The 20,006-nt window shown below is 36.6% G+C and overlaps 2 protein-coding genes and 1 long non-coding RNA gene across 6 annotated transcripts in view; 2 read left to right on the top strand and 1 right to left on the bottom strand.

Moving 5' to 3' along the window:
* Smr (nuclear receptor corepressor smrter) overlaps nucleotides 1-20,006 on the bottom strand; it is a 204,476-nt gene that overhangs the window by 175,223 nt on the left and 9,247 nt on the right. For 2 of the 4 annotated variants that reach the window (XM_036376659.2, XM_070110596.1), the window contains exon 2: nucleotides 9,488-10,836. In XM_036376659.2, coding sequence (XP_036232552.2) covers nucleotides 9,488-9,882 — 395 coding nt within the window. In that variant the 5' untranslated portion in view covers nucleotides 9,883-10,836. The remainder of the gene's footprint in view (nucleotides 1-9,487; nucleotides 10,837-20,006) is intronic. The other 2 variants (XM_036376660.2, XM_036376661.2) reach the window with 2 other exon arrangements.
* Nucleotides 2,969-7,775, top strand: LOC118680697 (uncharacterized). The gene is made up of 2 exons (XM_070109750.1): nucleotides 2,969-4,991; nucleotides 5,052-7,775. The coding sequence occupies exons 1-2, from the start codon at nucleotides 3,804-3,806 to the stop codon at nucleotides 7,467-7,469; spliced, it is 3,606 nt and encodes a 1,201-aa protein (XP_069965851.1). The 5' UTR covers nucleotides 2,969-3,803; the 3' UTR covers nucleotides 7,470-7,775.
* Nucleotides 16,016-18,238, top strand: LOC118683575 (uncharacterized). Its single transcript, XR_004979412.2, has 2 exons — nucleotides 16,016-17,985; nucleotides 18,038-18,238. It is a non-coding gene; the product is annotated as an uncharacterized lncRNA (long non-coding RNA).

The raw sequence follows: 20,006 nt of genomic DNA, 5'->3' as shown, positions 1-20,006 counted from the left end.
CGTTACAATGTGCGTTGAATTGCTCCTACGTCATGGCAAGCAATTTTCAACTTTGCCATCATCCATTTACATAATTTCTCGGGATTCATAGTGGGCTTATCTTCTTCGTTGACTTTGCAGCAGTTGCCTTTGCTTGGCATGTCGCCGTTGAAAATTAAATGGATGTGGCAAAATATAAGCTCGTATATGAGGTATATGAGCATAATTTTATAAACACACACATATATATTTTTTATATAATATTGTATTATATACATATACATATATATGGCATCTACAAACACATTAATACGTACAGTCGCATTTAGTTATTACTTGAGGAGTGGGGTAGGGGCGGCAGCATCACGGATTAGCTTACACATTGTATTAAATGGCCTGAAGTAAGAAAATAAGCAGAAGCGGAAAAATTGTAATTCTTCAAATCCCAGTGATTTTATCACGATTTCGTAAATTGTTACAATTCGAGTTGTTTTGCTTATTCTTTGACTTTAATGGCGGATGAAGCAATAAAAGCTCAAGCTATTGTATTAGGCCTGTTTGCATTGCTTTGCTTTACTATGCTTCGCCTTTTCTTTTATTTTTATTAATACCTCATTTTTTTAACGTATGATTTGATTTTCGGCGTCAACGCCACATGATTTTGTGCGTCTGCACAGATTCGATAGGTAGGTAGCATGTACAAATACGGACTATAACAAGTAAGAAATGTCTAAGTTCGGGTGAAACCGAACATTTTATACTCTTGCAAAAATCAAAGCCGGGGAAATACTATATAAGTATTGGCAAAACTTTATATTAAAATAATCGACGAAATCGTGAAAAAATTAGAATAAAATTTAGTATTTTATCAAGTTATAATATTTTATATAAATTAGTTTTATAACTATATTTCCATCCCCGTCAGTGAAAATTATTTTAAAATCATCTTTACATAAGAAATATGTGATATAAACTCAACTGAAGAGGCTACCTAAATTTAATATATTGAGTTGATATGCAAAACGTCAATAAGAGAATCGAAATTCTTTATATTATGGTTATAAGTTTTATACCAAGGTCTAGACCTATTCCATTTACATTTAGTGCTAAACCACATATGTAATTTTCAAGGAAACTTGTCCATTTTATGTCATTATCACATTTCGGGCAACCTGTACGGTTAAAAGTCAGGTGCAAAGTCGGAAATCATTATCACATATATGCTATATTGGCGGCAGAGAAAGGGATGCCACATACCAATAATATGCTTCCTCAGTTTCATTAAGGTACATTTACTATCGCCAATTTAAATTAACCGGATTTCGAAAATCGTGATATTACTTTTATGGGATCTAGGGCAAGTTTTCACACGATTTTATCGATTTTATGCACAAAAATACATTGTTATTAGTAAAACACGCTTTCTTGTTTTCTAAGGTAACTCACATATTGGCCGATATATATGGTATAAAGTAAACCGGAAGTTCGAAAATCTTTGTTTTAGGTATAAGAGAAGATTCCTGTACGAACGCGGTATCTGAGGGCTGGAACAGTTGTAGTCGGATTTTGACAAATTTTGGCTATAAGATGACCTGACCGCACTAATCGGGCATAGTTTTATCCCGATACATTCACTGGAGCTTGATTTGCATACTGACAAGTGAAAGGATCAGATGGAATTTAAAAATGTTTCATCGGAAAAGTGCGTGGCTTTTCTGAAAATATTTTACGCCAGTAAATATTTTATATTTGTGTTTTGACAGCACAATTCTGTATTTAACAACCTCAAAAAGCTCACGCTTAAAAAAAATGAAATTGCAATAGAAAGTGCTAAACTATACAGTTATAGTTATAAATTTTTATTGCATACGAGTATAATAGTATCTTGACGAGATTAATAATTAAGGCTGTTTAGGATTATTTACATTAGTTTAAGATTATTTTCTAATAATGTCAACTCTAATCTGGCAATGCTGTCTTATCTAAGCTTTATATTCGTCATCTCTCTTTTATCATTCATTTGTCTTTATAATTATCTTTGTTTACGCATACTTAAAGTTACGGTATTTGAATTCCGTTGAACTCCTATAAATGTCAGAGGACTTGTGTGTACGAGCCTCTTCTCTGATTGTAACTTGGTGCTGATTGTATTCGTCTCTGGTTTGGTGTCAAGCCAACCGGTCACAATCGTTAAAATCCCAATAAAGCATTGAGAACTCTACCCGCTGGTAATTTAATTATTTAACATTTTGGTGCCTCCTGTGAGGACAAATATTTGAATTTCATTTTGTAATTGCGGTGGTCTGGTTTCATGGCGGAGCTCAATTGGCGTTCATCGGCGGTGAAAGCAATAAAGCGCATACATGCACGTGTCTCGGAAGGTGTCATGGAAGGTCATGATGTGTTTCATTTTCAACAAGAGCTCAAGTCGCTTGAATCACACTTTGAGCGCTTCATGGAGAACCATAATCGTCTGGTGGGAGGAGCTACGTCCTCCGAGATTGGGTCACATGATGCACTTTTGGAATCAGTAGAGGAGCTGTATACTGCGGCATGCAGTAGACTGAATCGTCTCATCGCATCGTCAAGGGTTGAATCTAATGTCGCTGACGGAGCGCACAATTGTCCCACAACATCTCTGGATGGCCATTTGGTGGATCTCAAATTGGACCCGTTAGCTATCCCGTTATTTGATGGAGACATGTGTAAATGGTTAGCGTTCAAAGATGCCTTTGAAACACTGGTACATAATTCGGCATACCCAGAAGCGTTCAAATTGGGAAAACTTCGTCAGGCAGTCAATGCGGCTACTGTTCCGTTAATTGGGGGAATATACTCGGGTGGCTATCAAGAGGTGTGGAAAGCTCTAAAGGACCGCTATGACAATAAAAAGCAGCTAGCGGAAATACACGTATCCCGTTTTCTTAACCTTAAAACAGCTACCCATGAGTCATCACAATCGTTATTGGCTATTGTGGACACGGTCGCTGCGTGCATTGCGTGTGATGGATATCCCCGTATCTCAGTGGGATGCGTTAGCTGTACCAATAGTGGTGGCAAAGCTTCCGTCGGTAACTAAGAGAGATTGGTGTATGAGGTGCTCCACTACAGAAATTCCACCGTTAGAAGACCTATTGAAATTTCTAGAGAGACGTGCTCATAGCCTTGTTACTGAACCACCGGTCTCAATGATGGTTTCCCGTCAGCAACGACCAGTGAGGGCCCATGTGGCTACCACGGAGGCAGCTCTGTGTGCTCATTGCGGGTTAGCGCATCGAATCGCCAGGTGTCCTACATTATTGGCTCTTAGTATCGAGCAGCGATTTGAAGCCCTTAAGAAAATGCAGATGTGTTACAACTGTTTACGTACGGGTCATTCTTATCGACAGTGTCCATCTAGTAGCTGTCGAAATTGTGGACGTAAGCATAACACGATCCTATGCCGAAACAAGTCCATCAACACGTCAACGTTTGCTTCTACGACTACGGCAGCCGCAGGCAATGAGGTACCTGCGGAGGTGCCAACAACCACAACGGCATGACTAGCCGCACCTGCGAGGCCCCTCGCTGCCAATCCAAAGCCGATAACCCTTTTAGCAACAGCGCGTGTATATGCCGTTGGAGAAGCAGCGGTGCAGCGAGTGGCACGAGTTCTATGCGATCCCGGATCACAGGTTAGCTTTGTGACGGATCGTCTAGCGAATTGTTTGCAGCTATATCGACGGAAATGTGATGTGAGGGTAGAAGGCGTAGGTGCTACCATCAATACTCGAGTGAAAGGCAGCGTTACGTTCACTCTGAGATCAACAACAACTAACTTTGAAATGCGAATTGATGCTTTGGTTTTATCGTCCATTACTTCTCCAACTCCAGCAGTGAAGATTGACATAAACCAATGGCCATATTTGAGAGACATAGATTTGGCGGACAACCGTTTCGGTACGCCTGGAACTATCGACGTTCTGATCGGCGCGGACGTGTGGGGGCGACTCATTGAAGGTAAAGTCATCGGTGGAGGACCAGACGAACCTTTTGCCCAGCGTACCCGCTTTGGATGGGTGGTGTTTGGCCCAACAGCAGTGACCCTTCCTGCACAGGAATCATTGCTCACCCTAACCACTTCGCTAGACAGGGAGGACCACCGGTTGGAGGAACTGGTGTCCAAATTTTGGCAAATGGAGGAAATAGCAGTGGTTGACGATCTGCCAGAGAATGAATGTGCGCAGATCTTCGAGACCACTCATAGCCGTACCTTAGACGGCCGTTATATCGTACACTTACCTTTGCGACGAAAGGCAACGGAACTAGGTGACTCTTACGCACTGGCATTACGGCAATTTCATAGACTGGAGCGTCGCATGGTTGCGGATCCAGTCCTTAGGGAAAACTACATTTCATTTATGAGGGAGTATGCAGCACTCGGACACATGGAACTAGTACAACCACCTTATGATCATACCAATTGCTACTACATTCCTCATCATGCGGTCACAACGAAGTTCCGCGTGGTGTTCAACGCTTCGGCACCTACCAGCACTGGAATCTCACTGAACGATGTTCAACTGGTAGGTCCGACCCTACAGGATTCGCTGAGTAGTATACTTTTACGTTTTCGGCGCTATCGAGTGGCGATAACTGCGGACATAGAGAAGATGTTCAGGCAAGTATTGGTTGCATCTGAACATCGCGACTATCAACGAATTATATGGCGAGAGACTCCTGCAGACGAGATCCAGGTGTATCGCCTGAAGACCATCACATATGGCATGGCATGCAGTCCTTACAATGCAGTACGAGCCCTACAACAATGTGCTTATGATAATTCAGCTGTGGTTCCCGAAAGGCAACAAGGGACGCGGGCTCGAGCTGCGATATTAACCTCGTTTTATGTTGACGACTTCTTAACGAGTTGTGAAAGCGTTACCGAAGCTGTGGAGCTGGCTAAGAACGTGGACGCCATCTTATCTGCGGGACAGTTCACTCTAAGAAAATGGAACTCGAACGATAGTCAGGTAATGATTCGTTTATCTAATGAGCCGTCACTTTCTAATTATGTCTTCCATGCTGGTGAGGCTTCCGTTTTGGGCTTAAGATGGGACGCACTGGAGGATCAGTTATTCTTTCGCGTCGAGTTATGTCAAGGAGTAGAAATTCCAACGAAGCGCCGTGTACTCAGCGAGGTGGCACGACTCTTCGATCCTACTGGATTCTTATCGCCTGTTATCGTAACAGGGAAAATATTCATTCAGCGACTATGGTCTGCGGGTCTATCCTGGGACTCACCATTACCTGATGATCTTTGCCGCGAATGGCTGAAGTATCGGTCACAGCTTCCGGAGCTCAATCAAATTCGTATCGAACGGTGGATGGGAATGATTCCACGCGTTCAGACATCATTTCATGGGTTTTGCGATGCCAGCTCACATGCTTATGCAGCAGTTATTTACGCGAAGACGTCGAACACGAACGGTGCGATGCGTTTCACACTTCTAACGGCACGTACCAAAGTGGCACCACTTAAAATCGCTACCATTCCACGCCTGGAACTTGCGGCAGCGCTGCTTCTTGCCGAGACATTCCAGAACGTGCGAGATTCTTTGGGATTAGTTGACGTTCCCTACCATCTGTGGTCGGACTCAGCAATCGTATTGTGTTGGCTCAGGAAGGATCCAGCAACACTTAACCCATTTATATCAAATCGGGTTCGTAGAATACAGGAGCTGACATCCCCCGCCCGATGGCATCACATTCGTTCGGCTCATAACCCAGCTGATTGTGCCAGTAGAGGTATCACACCCGCCGAGCTATTAGTACATCCCCTTTGGTGGCATGGACCTAAGGAGGCAGAGATGATGTATGGGGACAGTAGTGATGTTCCTCTCAGCAAGGATGAGTCAGATGTTTTACTCGCCGAAAACCGAAATACCACCAAATTTATTGTACTCATTTCGCATCCGTTGTATACTCGTCGTCCAAACGGACACGCTATTTTGTTAACTGAACGGTTCAGTAGTATCACTCGATTGTTGGGTACATTGGCCATTATACTGCGCTGGTTAAGAAGGCGTCGACACTTTCGTCAACCGGTGATCGTTGCTCAGGAGTTGGAAGACGCATTATACACTATAATCCGTTTAGAGCAAGAGGAACATTTTGCAAATGAAATTCGACAATTGACGTCTCGTTCAGGTTTGTCATCTTCCAGTCGGATAATACCTTTAAACCCATTTCTAGACAAGAACCAAATCCTCCGTGTGGGGGGACGCATCCAACAGGCTGAACTAGGGCAAGATCAGCGATTCCCGATTATTTTGCCAAAGTCAACGCCGTTGGTCAAGCTTTTACTAAATCAGGCGCATGAGATTACACTGCATGGAGGCACGCAACTCATGCTGAACACTCTTCGTCAACGCTTCTGGATTCTGAGTGCCAGGCAAGCAGTCAAGAGTTTCATCCATAACTGCACAGTATGCCGCCGTCATAGAGGGGAAGTCCTGAAGCAACAAATGGCTTCCTTACCCGGGCAGAGGATCAGAGCAGCAAGGCCGTTCATATCATCTGGTGTCGATTACTGTGGACCTTTTACGCTACGCATCGGAACGAAACGCTCTCGAACGCACATCAAGACGTACCTCGCAATATTCGTATGCATGGTTACCAAGGCCGTGCACATTGAGGTGGTTGATGACCTATCGGCACAGGCCTTTCTAGATACTTTTACTCGTTTCGTCAGCCGACGCGGTCCCTGCCGGGATTTATATAGTGACAATGGTACAGCCTTTGTTGGTGCCAACCGCCTTTTGAAGGAGGATCTTGCAGCATGGCAGGGTGAGAATAATCAGCGATCGTTAGCAGATTCGGGCACACGTTGGCATTTCATCACACCCAGTGCGCCACATCAAGGAGGCCTCTGGGAGGCTGCTGTGAAGTCCGCTAAGCATCATTTGACACGATGTGTGGGTACGCAGGTCATGTGGTATGGTCAACTACAGACACTAGCCGTAAGAATAGAGGCCTGTCTCAATTCCCGTCCTATAACCCCACTTTACGACGATCCTGAAGAGAAACTTGCATTAACCCCAGGTGATTTCCTGATTGGGTCGCCACTCCTAGCGGTTCCTGAACCAGATATCAACCATATTCCTAGCAACCGGCTGAAACAATGGCAATGGATACGTCAAATTCAACAAGGATTTTGGAAGCGGTGGAGTGAGGAGTATCTAACCATTCTGCAGAGACGCAACAAATGGTTTCGACGCACGAGGAATATAAGGGTGGACGATATCGTTCTAGTCAAACAAGAGAACCTGCCTCCCACTCACTGGTGCCTGGGTCGAGTGACAACACTACATCCCGGAGCGGATGGAGTGGTCCGCAATGTCACGTTGAGAACCGCTAGAGGATACATGAAACGAGCCATCCAGAAACTATGTCTATTGATAGAGAAGGAAGATTTCGAGTCGACCGACTCGACCGGGCAGGATGTTTAGGATTATTTACATTAGTTTAAGATTATTTTCTAATAATGTCAACTCTAATCTGGCAATGCTGTCTTATCTAAGCTTTATATTCGTCATCTCTCTTTTATCATTCATTTGTCTTTATAATTATCTTTGTTTACGCATACTTAAAGTTACGGTATTTGAATTCCGTTGAACTCCTATAAATGTCAGAGGACTTGTGTGTACGAGCCTCTTCTCTGATTGTAACTTGGTGCTGATTGTATTCGTCTCTGGTTTGGTGTCAAGCCAACCGGTCACAATCGTTAAAATCCCAATAAAGCATTGAGAACTCTACCCGCTGGTAATTTAATTATTTAACAAAGGCAACAGGAGAAATTATAACCACTAATAAAAGCAAATAGTTTGCAAGAAATATAGAACGAAATATTAACTTATGTACTTGTATAGTACAAAAAAACGGAAATTAAAAACTTAAACTATGGGAAGAAAACGAGAGCGCTTGGTTATCGACACTTGCAGCAATACTTTAACAAATTTAATTTTTCGGGTTCTTTTTATATCTCTTAATTGTGCAATTTAGATGCCATTACCTTATTACTTAAACTTACTGCAACAAATGAAAGTGCACGTTATTCAGCAGAGTAGCGTAATCGCGTTCGTACATGTATTGTATTTTTTGTTTTTAATTCTTGGAAAAGAAATACTAAATAGCAATAAACAGTTTTTGAAACAACAAAATTATATACACATGTACACAACTCTTTGCAATAGGTATATAATAAATTGAATCTTAAAATCATTCGCATAGGAAAAAAAAATATATAATTTACAAATTTGTACCAACATTTATAGTTTTATAAATTTTACATAATCACAATAATACTCACATGAATAACATCGCTACAACAACAACATTTAGTCACGTCCGTCTGTCTGCATATATGCGAATCAGTCCCTTAGTTTTTTAGATATCGATCTTATATTTTAAACGTGAGTTTCTCCCAAAGATTCTGTTCATTCGTCGGAACCACCGATATCGGACAACTATATCAATATAGCTGCCATAGATACTGAATTGTCAAAATTAAGTCCTTGTATGGAAAACTTTTTTATTTGTATAGTATTATAGCATAGATGCAACCGAAGTTAATTTTTTTTGTTTATCGAAAAAAAGCTATTTTCCCATGTTAATTATATGAGGAACTAAAATAAAAATAGCGACCCCTTAGAGTTGGACAATAAGGCTTTTGTTTGGAAGATGAATATTTATGTATCATATTATATTGCATTTAAATTTTTATACATTTGTAGATACTTTTATCTTAGGCGATATCGCCCTCGAATTTCTAGTTCTTTTTACGACTATTCAGTTTTTTATCTCAATTTGATCATTATTACATAGTATATTTTACATACATACATGTATGTATATCCTTGATATTATGGGTGCGTTCGAGCTACGTAATAATTGCAGCAGTACAGCTACTGTGTTGCAAAAATTTAGTGTTGCCGATTATTTGCATAAATTGCGTGCAGAAAGTGACAGTAGAACGTGATGCTGTTGCAACTGTTGCCAAAAATTCACGCAGAACGTGATACTTTGACAAATTTACAACATTGCTGTCGTGATTGCCATCTCGAACGCATCCCATATCTCATTTTTTTAGTTTATTATTTTTACCGAAACCCAAATCTTAGGAATACGTGTATTTATATTAAAACCAAATTTCAAATATAATTTAACCTCGTTTTTATAACGATGGTCTCTCTCCAACTAAATTGTCGATACTGTTGGAGATACAGAGTTAGAGTTACCGTTACTGGTCAGGAGTTAACAGTATGAGAATAACTGATAAGAGATTATTAGCAGTGTCTCCAAAATAATTTTTTATAAACTAGAATATATTATATTATACACTACGTTATCAACAACGAAGATATGTATATAATTGAAAATATGCAACTTGAATAACCTTTGATTCTATGCTAGAAATGTTCTCTAGTTCAGTTTAATTTCACCAAGAATATATTAAACGCCTACTCACCTGTGAATTTGCGTTGGACCAGACGCCATGCGCTGCTGATAGGCTGAAATATTAGCCTGTTGTTGTTGCTGTTGATGCTGTTGTTGCGCACTGTTACTGCCGCTATTATTATTTTGTTGCTGTTGCTGTGCAGCTGATTGCTGCGCTTGCGGTGGTTGGTGATGATGATGAAGGTGTGTGGGTAGATTGCCAAGTGGTTGATGATACTGCTGCTGCTGTTGTTGCTGTTGTTGTTGTGGCGATGGTCCATTATCATGCAAGTGCGATTGTTGCTGCGGATTACCGCCTCGTTGCTGTTGTTGTTGTTGTTGTTGGTGGTGGTGCTGTTGCTGTTGACCACCTGATGTGGGTGGTGGACCACCAACCTGCACTGTTGAGCGTATGGCCGCTTCCATTTCATGCCGAACTTCTGCTCCCGCTACTGTTGCTGCTGCCGGTTTTGGTGCTGCTGCTTATGCTGCCGCAACAAAAGGCACACCTCATCCCGGCGATGGCGGAATATGCAAGAATTCTATTGCACTTACTATAGCAGCTCGTTTTGTTATGGATTTCAACAAACACACAAAAACATAAACGATTTTTTTAAAGGGACAGAGGCAAGTCGACAGCGCTTATTAGAGGCTTCAACCGTCGTTACAACCTGAATGAACTGAATCAAGTTGATTAGAACGGAAACGACGCGATTAAACTATATCTGAGCGACGGAACACTACTAATTGCGCAGTACAGACCACAATACACACTCACGATATTGGACACGCACGCGCTACAACCACAGCCCCGGACCCCCCAAATATACCTTCGTTGCTGAAAACTTCCACCAAAATTGCAATTTTAACTTTTGTACAACATCAATGCCATATAATAAAAAACTTTGTATTTTTTAATACTTGTATAATTTTTTTACTCAAAAGCTATGCACTTTCTCAAACTGACCTGATCCTGATGCTTCTCTTGCTGCTGAAGATAATTATAATTATTTTATAATTATTTATTTCTCAAAATTTTATTTTCTTACTATAGCTTTGATCTTAGCCACTATATTTTATTTTTTATTACCTTTCTAATTCACTTAAATTTCCCATAAAACCACTTGCGATTAAAATAAATATTAATAAATTTTCATTATTTAATTTTTATAATCAATATAATAGATTAAATGACTCTTTATAGCTTATTTATTTTTATATTATCGGAATATTTTTTGTGGATTTTGAATTAAGTTTTTTTTTTTAGATTTTTTTATGAATTATTTTTACAAGAACACAAGTTTTCTCCAAAAATATGTATGATATTTTTAAATATATATTTATAGCGGAGAAAAACATTTTATTTTATTTCCTCACATCCTGTTGAAAAAAAAAGAAAAAATATAAATTAAAATTGTGATTATTGATATTAAAATAATACATTATGGAATTTTGATGATAACGATTTTTAATTTTTGATTTAATTCAAAGGAAACAGAAATTGCGCAGTGAAAAAGTGGTTACGAAGCCAAGTGCATAAATTAACTCCATTGTCTACAGCAGTTGCGTTTGTTGGTATACCAGCAACACGTTAAAGAGTAGGCTATGTGTGACAGATACACATAACACAGTGATTTAAAATTTTAAATGATTAATTTCAGGTTGAAAAAACTTTAAATACACACACGCCGTAATTTATTTCAATTTTATCATTCGGTATTTGATTTGTATTCATACATACATATGTATATATGTACTTCATTTCACATTTTATTATATTTCACATGTTACTGGTTATTGGACAGCCAAAGCCTAAATTGATATAGTGCTGAAAAAGAAAGAATAAAGGCATAATTAGTAAGCAATGTTTATATTATTTATAAAAAAATTTCATTATTTATTTAATATAAATAATAATTACAGATAAGAATATAATAATAATAACAATTATTAAATTATATGTATGTTTGGATTTTCACATTTAGGGCAAAGTTTTCATATACCAGTTGTTTTTATTACATACTTATGTATGGATAAATTCCATATTAAAACTCATGCTGCCGAACTTATAATGAGTTTTTCACAAATGAATAACAGTCATTAAATACAGTAATTCATAGAAAGTTATGTTTTAGAAAATCTAGTATAAGTTTACCGAAAAGTGGTAATGTTTTTCAAAAAAAAACATAAAAACAAAACTAAATAAATTCCATTAAGAACTTTAGATAATTGTAGATGATAGAACTAACACAAATACAATGGTGTGCACAGTGCTGAGGAAGTTATATTATCGATTATCAATAAACAGCTATGAACTTTAGTCAAACGCTAGTATTTCAAACAAATGCAGAATGTAATGATGACTCTTAATACTTAGGGCAGAGATTAGGTAACTGAAAGTTTCCTAATAATTGACTGTTTCAAAGTAGAATTTGTGTTGAGCAAATAGAATATGAGCTTTGCTTTTGGAAAGTTCAGATACGAACTATGATAAGCTAGATGAATTCACTTAACTTAGAGTTCAAACAGTTTATGATTACACAAAAGTATTGCTTAAGTTGTGAAATCCAACAATATTTCGTTGTTCATAGATAATCAGCTTACAAAAGCAGACATGTTTTTGTGAATTTCTTGTGACAATACAGATAAAATCTCTTTATTAAAACCAATGGTACATTAAAGTATGACATTCGAAGAATGTTATGAAAAAAATTAACGATGACATGCCATATAAAAAAAAATATGGCAATGGCAGAAATTATTCGAAAGTGTCTCGGATAAAAAAGGTTGCGATGCCCCTCATAGCTTATCTCATAACTTGGTTATGTATCGTCCGAAATTGAAAAATCAAGAATTCATTCATAAGATAATAGTTTTTTTCCAGGTAACGCCAAGCGATTTTTTCGAATTAAAAATTTTTCATTTTTTTAGAACTCTTCGAAGGAAAAAAACGCGAATTCTTGCGAAAAATTTGGTTAATTTGTTATGTAAAATAAAAATTGTAACAACACTAGCTCATAATATATGTATGTACAGAAGTAGTGTTCAAAATGTCAAAAAGAGCGGTGCAGTAGTTTTGATGTTAGGAAGACCACCGATTTTGAAAACGTGAGCTGTGGAGAAAACACTAAAGTTTATAACAATAAAATATTTGATATAAAACGTTCAAGTAAAACACAAGTATAAAAACTTCGTCAATCCAAATCCAATCGACATGAAATTTAGATACAACATTTTTGAGATATTATGCATTCATGTATTCAAAAACAAGTATCGCAATTAAAAATAATATACAATACAAAAAAATTTTAAGCAAAATTACAATTTAAAGTACTCAATACAGTTACAGATGTTTAACAATTACAATTTATATACCCAAATATTTATTTTTAAACATACAAATTATATACATATCAATCTGCTTACTTGCCAACGAGTGTTGAATTATATTCCACTCAACTGATCTATAAGCAATGAATTGAATGTAGAAATTAAATTGGTTTGAATTGAAGCGAAACTGAAACTGTAATTGCAGACAAAATGTATGAGTGTAGTACAACAATGACAATTTTCACCCAGGCAGCGAAACGAAAAAATAAAATAACATTTAGAAATGCTGAAGAAAATTAATTTAATTGGCAAGTGTTCGTTTTTTATTTTATTTTATTTTCTTTGTTTCTTTTTTGATTCTTATGGCCCATACTTCTCATTTTTTTCTTATTTTCTTTTTTTATGGCGTCTCCAATTAGACAGCGCCGAGTGCCAGTTAAGCTTTTTAAATTAACTTGACTATGCAAATTGAACTTGTAAACTTCAAGCAATGAAAAATATATCTTTGCCTACATTAAGCAAAAACAATATGCAAAAACGTGTATACACCTTTCACAAATATAAAAAATTTCATAGAAGAACTTTATTCGATTCGGAAGAATCAACTTTGTTAGACTTTACGTAAAGAATGCCATTCTTGGTATTTCACACCTTACCGATAATTTGCTTTTGGAAAAAGCATAAGCATTGACAGCAAGAATGATAGAAAATAGCATTACAATGTCAAACTTGGTTTATGTAATCCCGAGAGCACCGTAACTGTTGGCAATCAAAATAAAAGCGTGCGGGAAAACTTTAATATACCGTCCCAGGCTTTCGGGGATAAAATAAGTATGAGCGAATAGAGAAGATCCTCCAGAACAAGAATATATATAGATATAGCAGCGGGAAACTTATAGTTTCCGAGATATTTACGTTTAAAGTTGAAAATTTCAACTACTTAAAGTACGCATTTTTTCGATTTTAAATGAAATATACACTTATATTTTTCACTTTTATATCCACTAACAGTTCACTAATTCGTTTGAACACATTTATTTTACATTATCTTGTGCAAAAATAGTTTAATTTAATATTTAAATTATTGTTAAATTCAATTAATTCTGACAATAACAAAAGGGTTGCAAAATGTCAAATAACCAGTATTACCTTTTCGACATCTTTTGTAATTGAACTGAAAGAAATGAAAACATATAATACCCCAAATACAGGAATCCAAAATCTAGAAAAATAAACTATTAGAGAGCATTGCTGTTAAGTATTATGTTATACCCTTTATGACAATATTACTTTTTCTTGTAGAACTGGTCGGTCCAACACTGGGGTGTACCAAGGTCTTTTCGCGTAGAACTCCATTTTGCGTTGGCGGCCATCGGCCGCGCTTCAAAAAAATAACCCTGGTCGATCTAACACCGGAGTGTATCAAGGATTTTTTGCGTAGAACTTCTATTTGCGTTGGCGGCCGTCCAAGACCGGGGTGTACCAAAGCTTTTTCGCGCAAAACTTCTTTTTGTGTTGGTTCCTGTATCTTGGGTATAATCTCTCTGTTTAGTTTATTTTTCTTTGTTTGCAAAATATATTAGGATGATAACACTGGTTTTATGACATTTACAACCCTTTTGTTATTGTCAAAATCAATAAAATTGAAAAATTATTCAAATATTGAAATAAAGCTATTTTTGCACTATATAATGTAAAATAAATGTGTACGAACGAATTAGTGAAGTGTTAGTAGAGTGAGAGAAATTAGTGAAGTGAAAAATATATGTAAGTGTATAATTCATTTGAAATCGAAAAAAAGCGTACTTTAAATATTTTAAATTTTCAATTTTAACGTAAATATCTCTATAAGTTACCGCGCCTATATCTACATACACTCGCCAGAAAAATTATCCGTACACCTCGACATGAAAACAATAAACTGAGAAATTTGTGATCAAATAACTTATTATGTATAAAAATAGTATCCAAAAGTTTTATTCAGTATTTTTACTACACTTTCATGAGTTTTTTTTTAGACATACACTTTAAAAAAAATTTCACAGAACAAAAACAAAAAAGCTCACATAATGAAACAGAAAAAGTATTCGTACATTTTGATTATAATTAAATATAATTAAATTATTTTGGAAAAATTTAATATCCTAATAACTAGAAGGATAGCCCTTACGTTTTAGGACCTCGGCAAGTCGATGTGGCATTGAATGAACTAGTTTGGATGTGTCATGATTTGTAATTTTCGCCCATTCATTTATGATCACATTTTTGAGCATTTCTCTGGAGGTTATGGTGTGTTGGCGGATTCTGCACTCCAGTAAATCCCACAAATGCTCGATGGGGTTGAGGTCTGGAGATTGAGGTGGCGAGCGCAATTGATTTTTTATGTTATAAAGCAACCAAAGCCTGGTATTGTGCGCCGTGTGCTTAGGATCATTATCCTGTTGGAACCAAAAATCATCACCAAGCCCTGACTGCTGAGCACTTTCCTTCAAATTATTTTTTAAAATACTTAAATAGCCGAATCGATCCATTATTGTATCCATAAAAACGAGTTTGCCTACTCCTTCTGCCGCCATACACCCCCATACCATTACACCTCCTCCGCCATGTTTGACGGTAGGTAAAAGATTTTCTTTATCAAGTGCAGTACCACTCTTACGCCACACCAACTTTTTTCCTTTAATGCCAAAAGTACAAAACTTGCTTTCGTCGGTGAATAAGAGACGTTCCCAAAACTCCCGATGCTTGCTGATATATTTGTTTGCAAAATCCATACGTTTCTGTATATTTACTTCGGATATAAAGGGCTTCCTACGCGCTACACGTGCATGATACCCATCTTTCTTCAAAAATTTTCCGCTGAATTTAAGTAACTGTGTTTAGTTTTTGTTCTGGGAATTTTTTTAAAGTGTTTGTCTAAAAGTAAAAAACGTATGGAAAGTGCAGTAAAAATATTAAATAAAACTTTTGTATACTATTTTTATACAGAATAAATTATTTGATCACAAATTTCTCAGTTTATTGTTTTCATGTCGAGGTGTACGGATAATTTTTCTGGCGAGTGTATATATATTCTTGATCTGGAGGATCTCCTCTATACTAAAGCAGACCCAAACGTACTAAGGCAAAACACATTTTTTATTATGTGAAGCCTTAATTGAAATTTTCTAAACCCACAGGATTACTTAAATATAATATGTACACAAATATGTACTTATGTAAAAAAGTATGAAGATACATATGTACATATGTATTTACTCTTACTTGTCAGTACGAACGCCATGTGGAATAGTAAGACTTTAAAAAAGTCGAATAACATAAAAATGCAACGCAAGAAGAAAGCGGAATTAAATTAATTACGATTAAGAAACAAGAAGAGTAAGAGAATAAATAAAAATGCGACCGAATCAATTGTTTAATGAAAAAGAAAATAAAAACACTTAAAATTCACAAAAACCCATACGAAACCGTTCATTCAGCTGTTGGTGATGACTTTGAGAGGGGCAACAGTTGCTGCACAGAGAAAACAACAAACAAGAAAGCAACGTCAAGAGCGCAATGTGTGTCGAATGACTAAATCGGAATAAAATCAACGAACAAAAAATTAATACAGAACGAAAATATACATACATAAAACAAGTATAATCTAAATACAGAATAAAAAATGAGAGAAAAAATACACAAGTATCACAACACTAACAGCAGCAGCAAGAGCAACAAAAAAATTACATGAAATCAAAATATCAATAGCAACGTTGCCAAGTTTACATCCAACACTCATGCGAACACCCATACATAGCGCGCTAGTGAAAAGATAATGGCATATAGTCTCATGCTTTAGAGGGGACGAGTGAACGTAAACGAGTGTGATACAAACGTATAAGCATAGGTACATACACTCATAACATATTCAAAGATACCCGTTCATACATACGTATATAACCGTAACTACTCATGCTGGGAAGCAAGCAGTCCGGCAATCGACGTCATACCCAACGTTGCCAAATTTCACAGCACGACTACCAACGGCAACAGACAGTGGCAGCTCAGTGAAGTAGGCATATAAACTTTGAGAACAACGAGTGTGCTTATGCGCTTACTAACAAATATACAATCGGAAATATGTATACACAAGCACATAGCCTACACTAACGAATAGACATTGCCATGTGGGTAAGCGATGTAGGTACTCGAATGTGCTTATATACGGCTATGCATGATTATACGTACGTGTATATAAAAATCAACCACAATAAAAGACGGCAGACAGCGAGCGAGTATATGGCGGCAAAAATATACCATTTAATGATAGCACAGCAACATAAAAACAAGGTACAACCAAGCCGAACGTTCAAACCGGCAGCGACAACAAACACAAAATATAAAGAATACGAAAAAAGCAATGTACAATTCAAAAGAACAAAAAGACAAATATAAAAGAAGTATGTAGGATATACATACATAAATAAATAAGAGATGTGGAGACGCAATGGGACGGGCCGGTACGGAATGCGTTAAGAACATATATACGTAATATATATACATACATATACAATTATATGTATATATTTACAAACTACTATAAACTGACTGAGAAACTTGACCGGGATGAGAAAGGTGAAGACAAGTTAAGAAAAAAAAACAGAAAAACAAAAAATCAAGGCAAGCGGACAACACGGCAAAAGTAAATATGCACACATGACGATAGATATAGCAATGGCGATGAGGACGACGACTATTGTAACGATAAATGCTAACGGACGGACAATAGAGTGAAGGCGAAATGTGGCAACGTGGCTACTGATACTGGATAAAATGACAAAAAGAAGAAATGCAACGAACGACAGTCAAAACAAGTACACTACTGTGATAAGCAGGAACAACTTAGTAAGATCACGAAGAGGCTATCGGTAGAGTGCAGCAAGTGTATGTACTTGTATGTATGTACACAGATGCTGTATTTGCACTATCGAGTGAAGACCATAGGATGTGGTGCAGCAAGCAACAACGACAACAACTGGCCCTAAAATATAATTTAAAATATAATATAAAAATAAATAGCAAATAAGACTTGAAAGGTTAAAAAAAAAAAGTGAAATATTTGAGAAATAATAAACAGGCGACTGGCAAGCAATCAGAGGCACCATAGAAAGAGAAGCAAATTGTTTTACTTAGCAGCTCAGAAAATAATAGGGAAAGGTAAAGTAGTGTACTATGTACGTATGTATGCATGATACATATTTTCTGACAGACGCGACCTCAATGTCCAAGAAAGGAGGCAACAACTGTAACCACCAGCCAAAGTAATCCTTTTTATGTGTGTGCCTTTATTATTTGTGCATCTGCAAACAAACGAGCCAATTCCTAAAGAATCATGATGGATGCACAACCTAGGTGATTTTTCCGAGTTTTACAGTGTGTAAGCCTCCCACAAGCGAAAGGACAACACAAACGAGCAGAGTAGTATGACAAAAAAGTGTAGATATTTAAATAATGGTTATATATGTAGAAAAAAATACATATATTTACATAAAACATATGCGTATATATGTTATACGAATACACCTAGAATGTTAGTTTTTATATACATATAAGGTCTACCGGAAAGTCCGTCTGTCCGTTTTTTTTTTTAATTTTTTTCTTACCGCCCATTAAGTTTATTGAATAATATAACTACCATTATTATTAATGATCTCTTGCCAGCGTGAGGGCAATTTTGGAATAATGTCATCTTTTGATGCCAAAAATTTAACCAGTTCTTGTTTGACATGTTCTTAATTTTTGAATTTTTTGCTCGTCAAAAAATTGTGTAAGGACAAAAACAAGTGATAATCAGAGGGTGCTATGTCCGGGGAATATGGTGGGTGCGGCAGAATTTCCCAGCCTAATTCTGCAATTTTTTTTGACGAGTCAATTTTTGACAGTGGCGTAAATGAACTTTATCAGTCGCCATGGGTATACTATCGTTTCACACTTAAGACTAATATGAATCAATTTTATTATAGTTTATTTGCTACGTCAGTATGTATACATTAAGCGATAAAAATATAGAGCCGAACATGCAATAAACATGTGCTTACGTGGCGAAAATGATGTCATAGATTCGGACAGAACTTTCAGGTAGACCTAATATTTATGCATACACATTATTGAGACTTGTTTATAAATTTTTTAAAAGATTTTGTACAGAATTAGGGAACACTGGTTAACTCTATAACTTACTTCAATAAATCAATTTAATGTAAAATTTAAAAAGAATTTTACAACAATCCATCAAAATAGATTAAGAAAAATTTTATTTTATAAATAATCACACCTTTTAAAAGCTGTAAGTAAATTTCCTTGAAACAGTTTACTTTAACCACTGCTCTTTATTCATAAGGTCATCCATCACTCGAAGCCTCTAATTAAAGAATTTTGAGATATACTCGTACATATTTATTTGAGACAGTTCGATATTGCAAAGGACCGATATTTCAGCAATCTCGGCGGCGAGGCCTCACCTCTAATCCCGGGTTATTGCATTTGTGATATACTCTTAATAATGTGACAGAAACCCCAAAGATTATGATGCATATTTCAATATAAAAAAATGTTTTCCCGCGCACAAAAGCATACAGTTTTTAAATCTTAAAGACAGCTGATTCATACAGTATTTTCTGTTCAAATCTATTTCACCTTTTAGATATAAACCTTGAAATTAGCAGGTACGTTATTGTGGAGTAAGCCCACGTGCTTACCGACTCTGAAATTCAGTAGTTGGAAGAATTAATTTGTATGTATATATATTAAGGCCGACTTAGAAAACGTCAATTGCAATATATAAGAACAAAGTATAATGTTCATCCGAAATATTTTTGACATTGAATCATGCTTTTAAGGGCCTTAAGGGGTTACATGGGTTTCGTCGGGAAAAAACGGCCTATTTTCAATAATTTTTTTTAGATAAAAAATTATTTGTTTAATTCAAATTTTTTTCTGTTTTAAAGATACATATTTAAAAAATAATTTCTGAGATAAAAAAAAATTAAAACTCCGCCATTGTAACGTCATTTCCGGTGACCCCTCGAAAAAAACGTGCGTCCGCGTTGTCAGCATAACTCCTGACAGGATCATTTAAAATGAAAAAAAATATGTGTTTTAGTTAAGACCATAAACTCGTACTTGAACGAAGGAAAAAAAGTTAAAATTGGAATTTTGGCAGACCTTCGTCCAAGTAC

The sequence above is a fragment of the Bactrocera oleae genome, chromosome 5 (assembly GCF_042242935.1).
Source record: "Bactrocera oleae isolate idBacOlea1 chromosome 5, idBacOlea1, whole genome shotgun sequence".
NCBI classification, from domain to species: Eukaryota; Metazoa; Arthropoda; class Insecta; order Diptera; family Tephritidae; genus Bactrocera; species Bactrocera oleae.
This window is presented reverse-complemented; position numbering and strand designations above follow the sequence as displayed.

Coding starts and splice junctions, on each gene's coding strand:
- LOC118680697 (XM_070109750.1), top strand. CDS start 3,804: ATGCGAATTGATGCTTTGGTTTTATCGTCCATTACTTCTCCAACTCCA. Junction 4,992..5,051: donor GGAACTCGAACGATAGTCAG/GTAATGATTCGT, acceptor CATGCTGGTGAG/GCTTCCGTTTTGGGCTTAAG.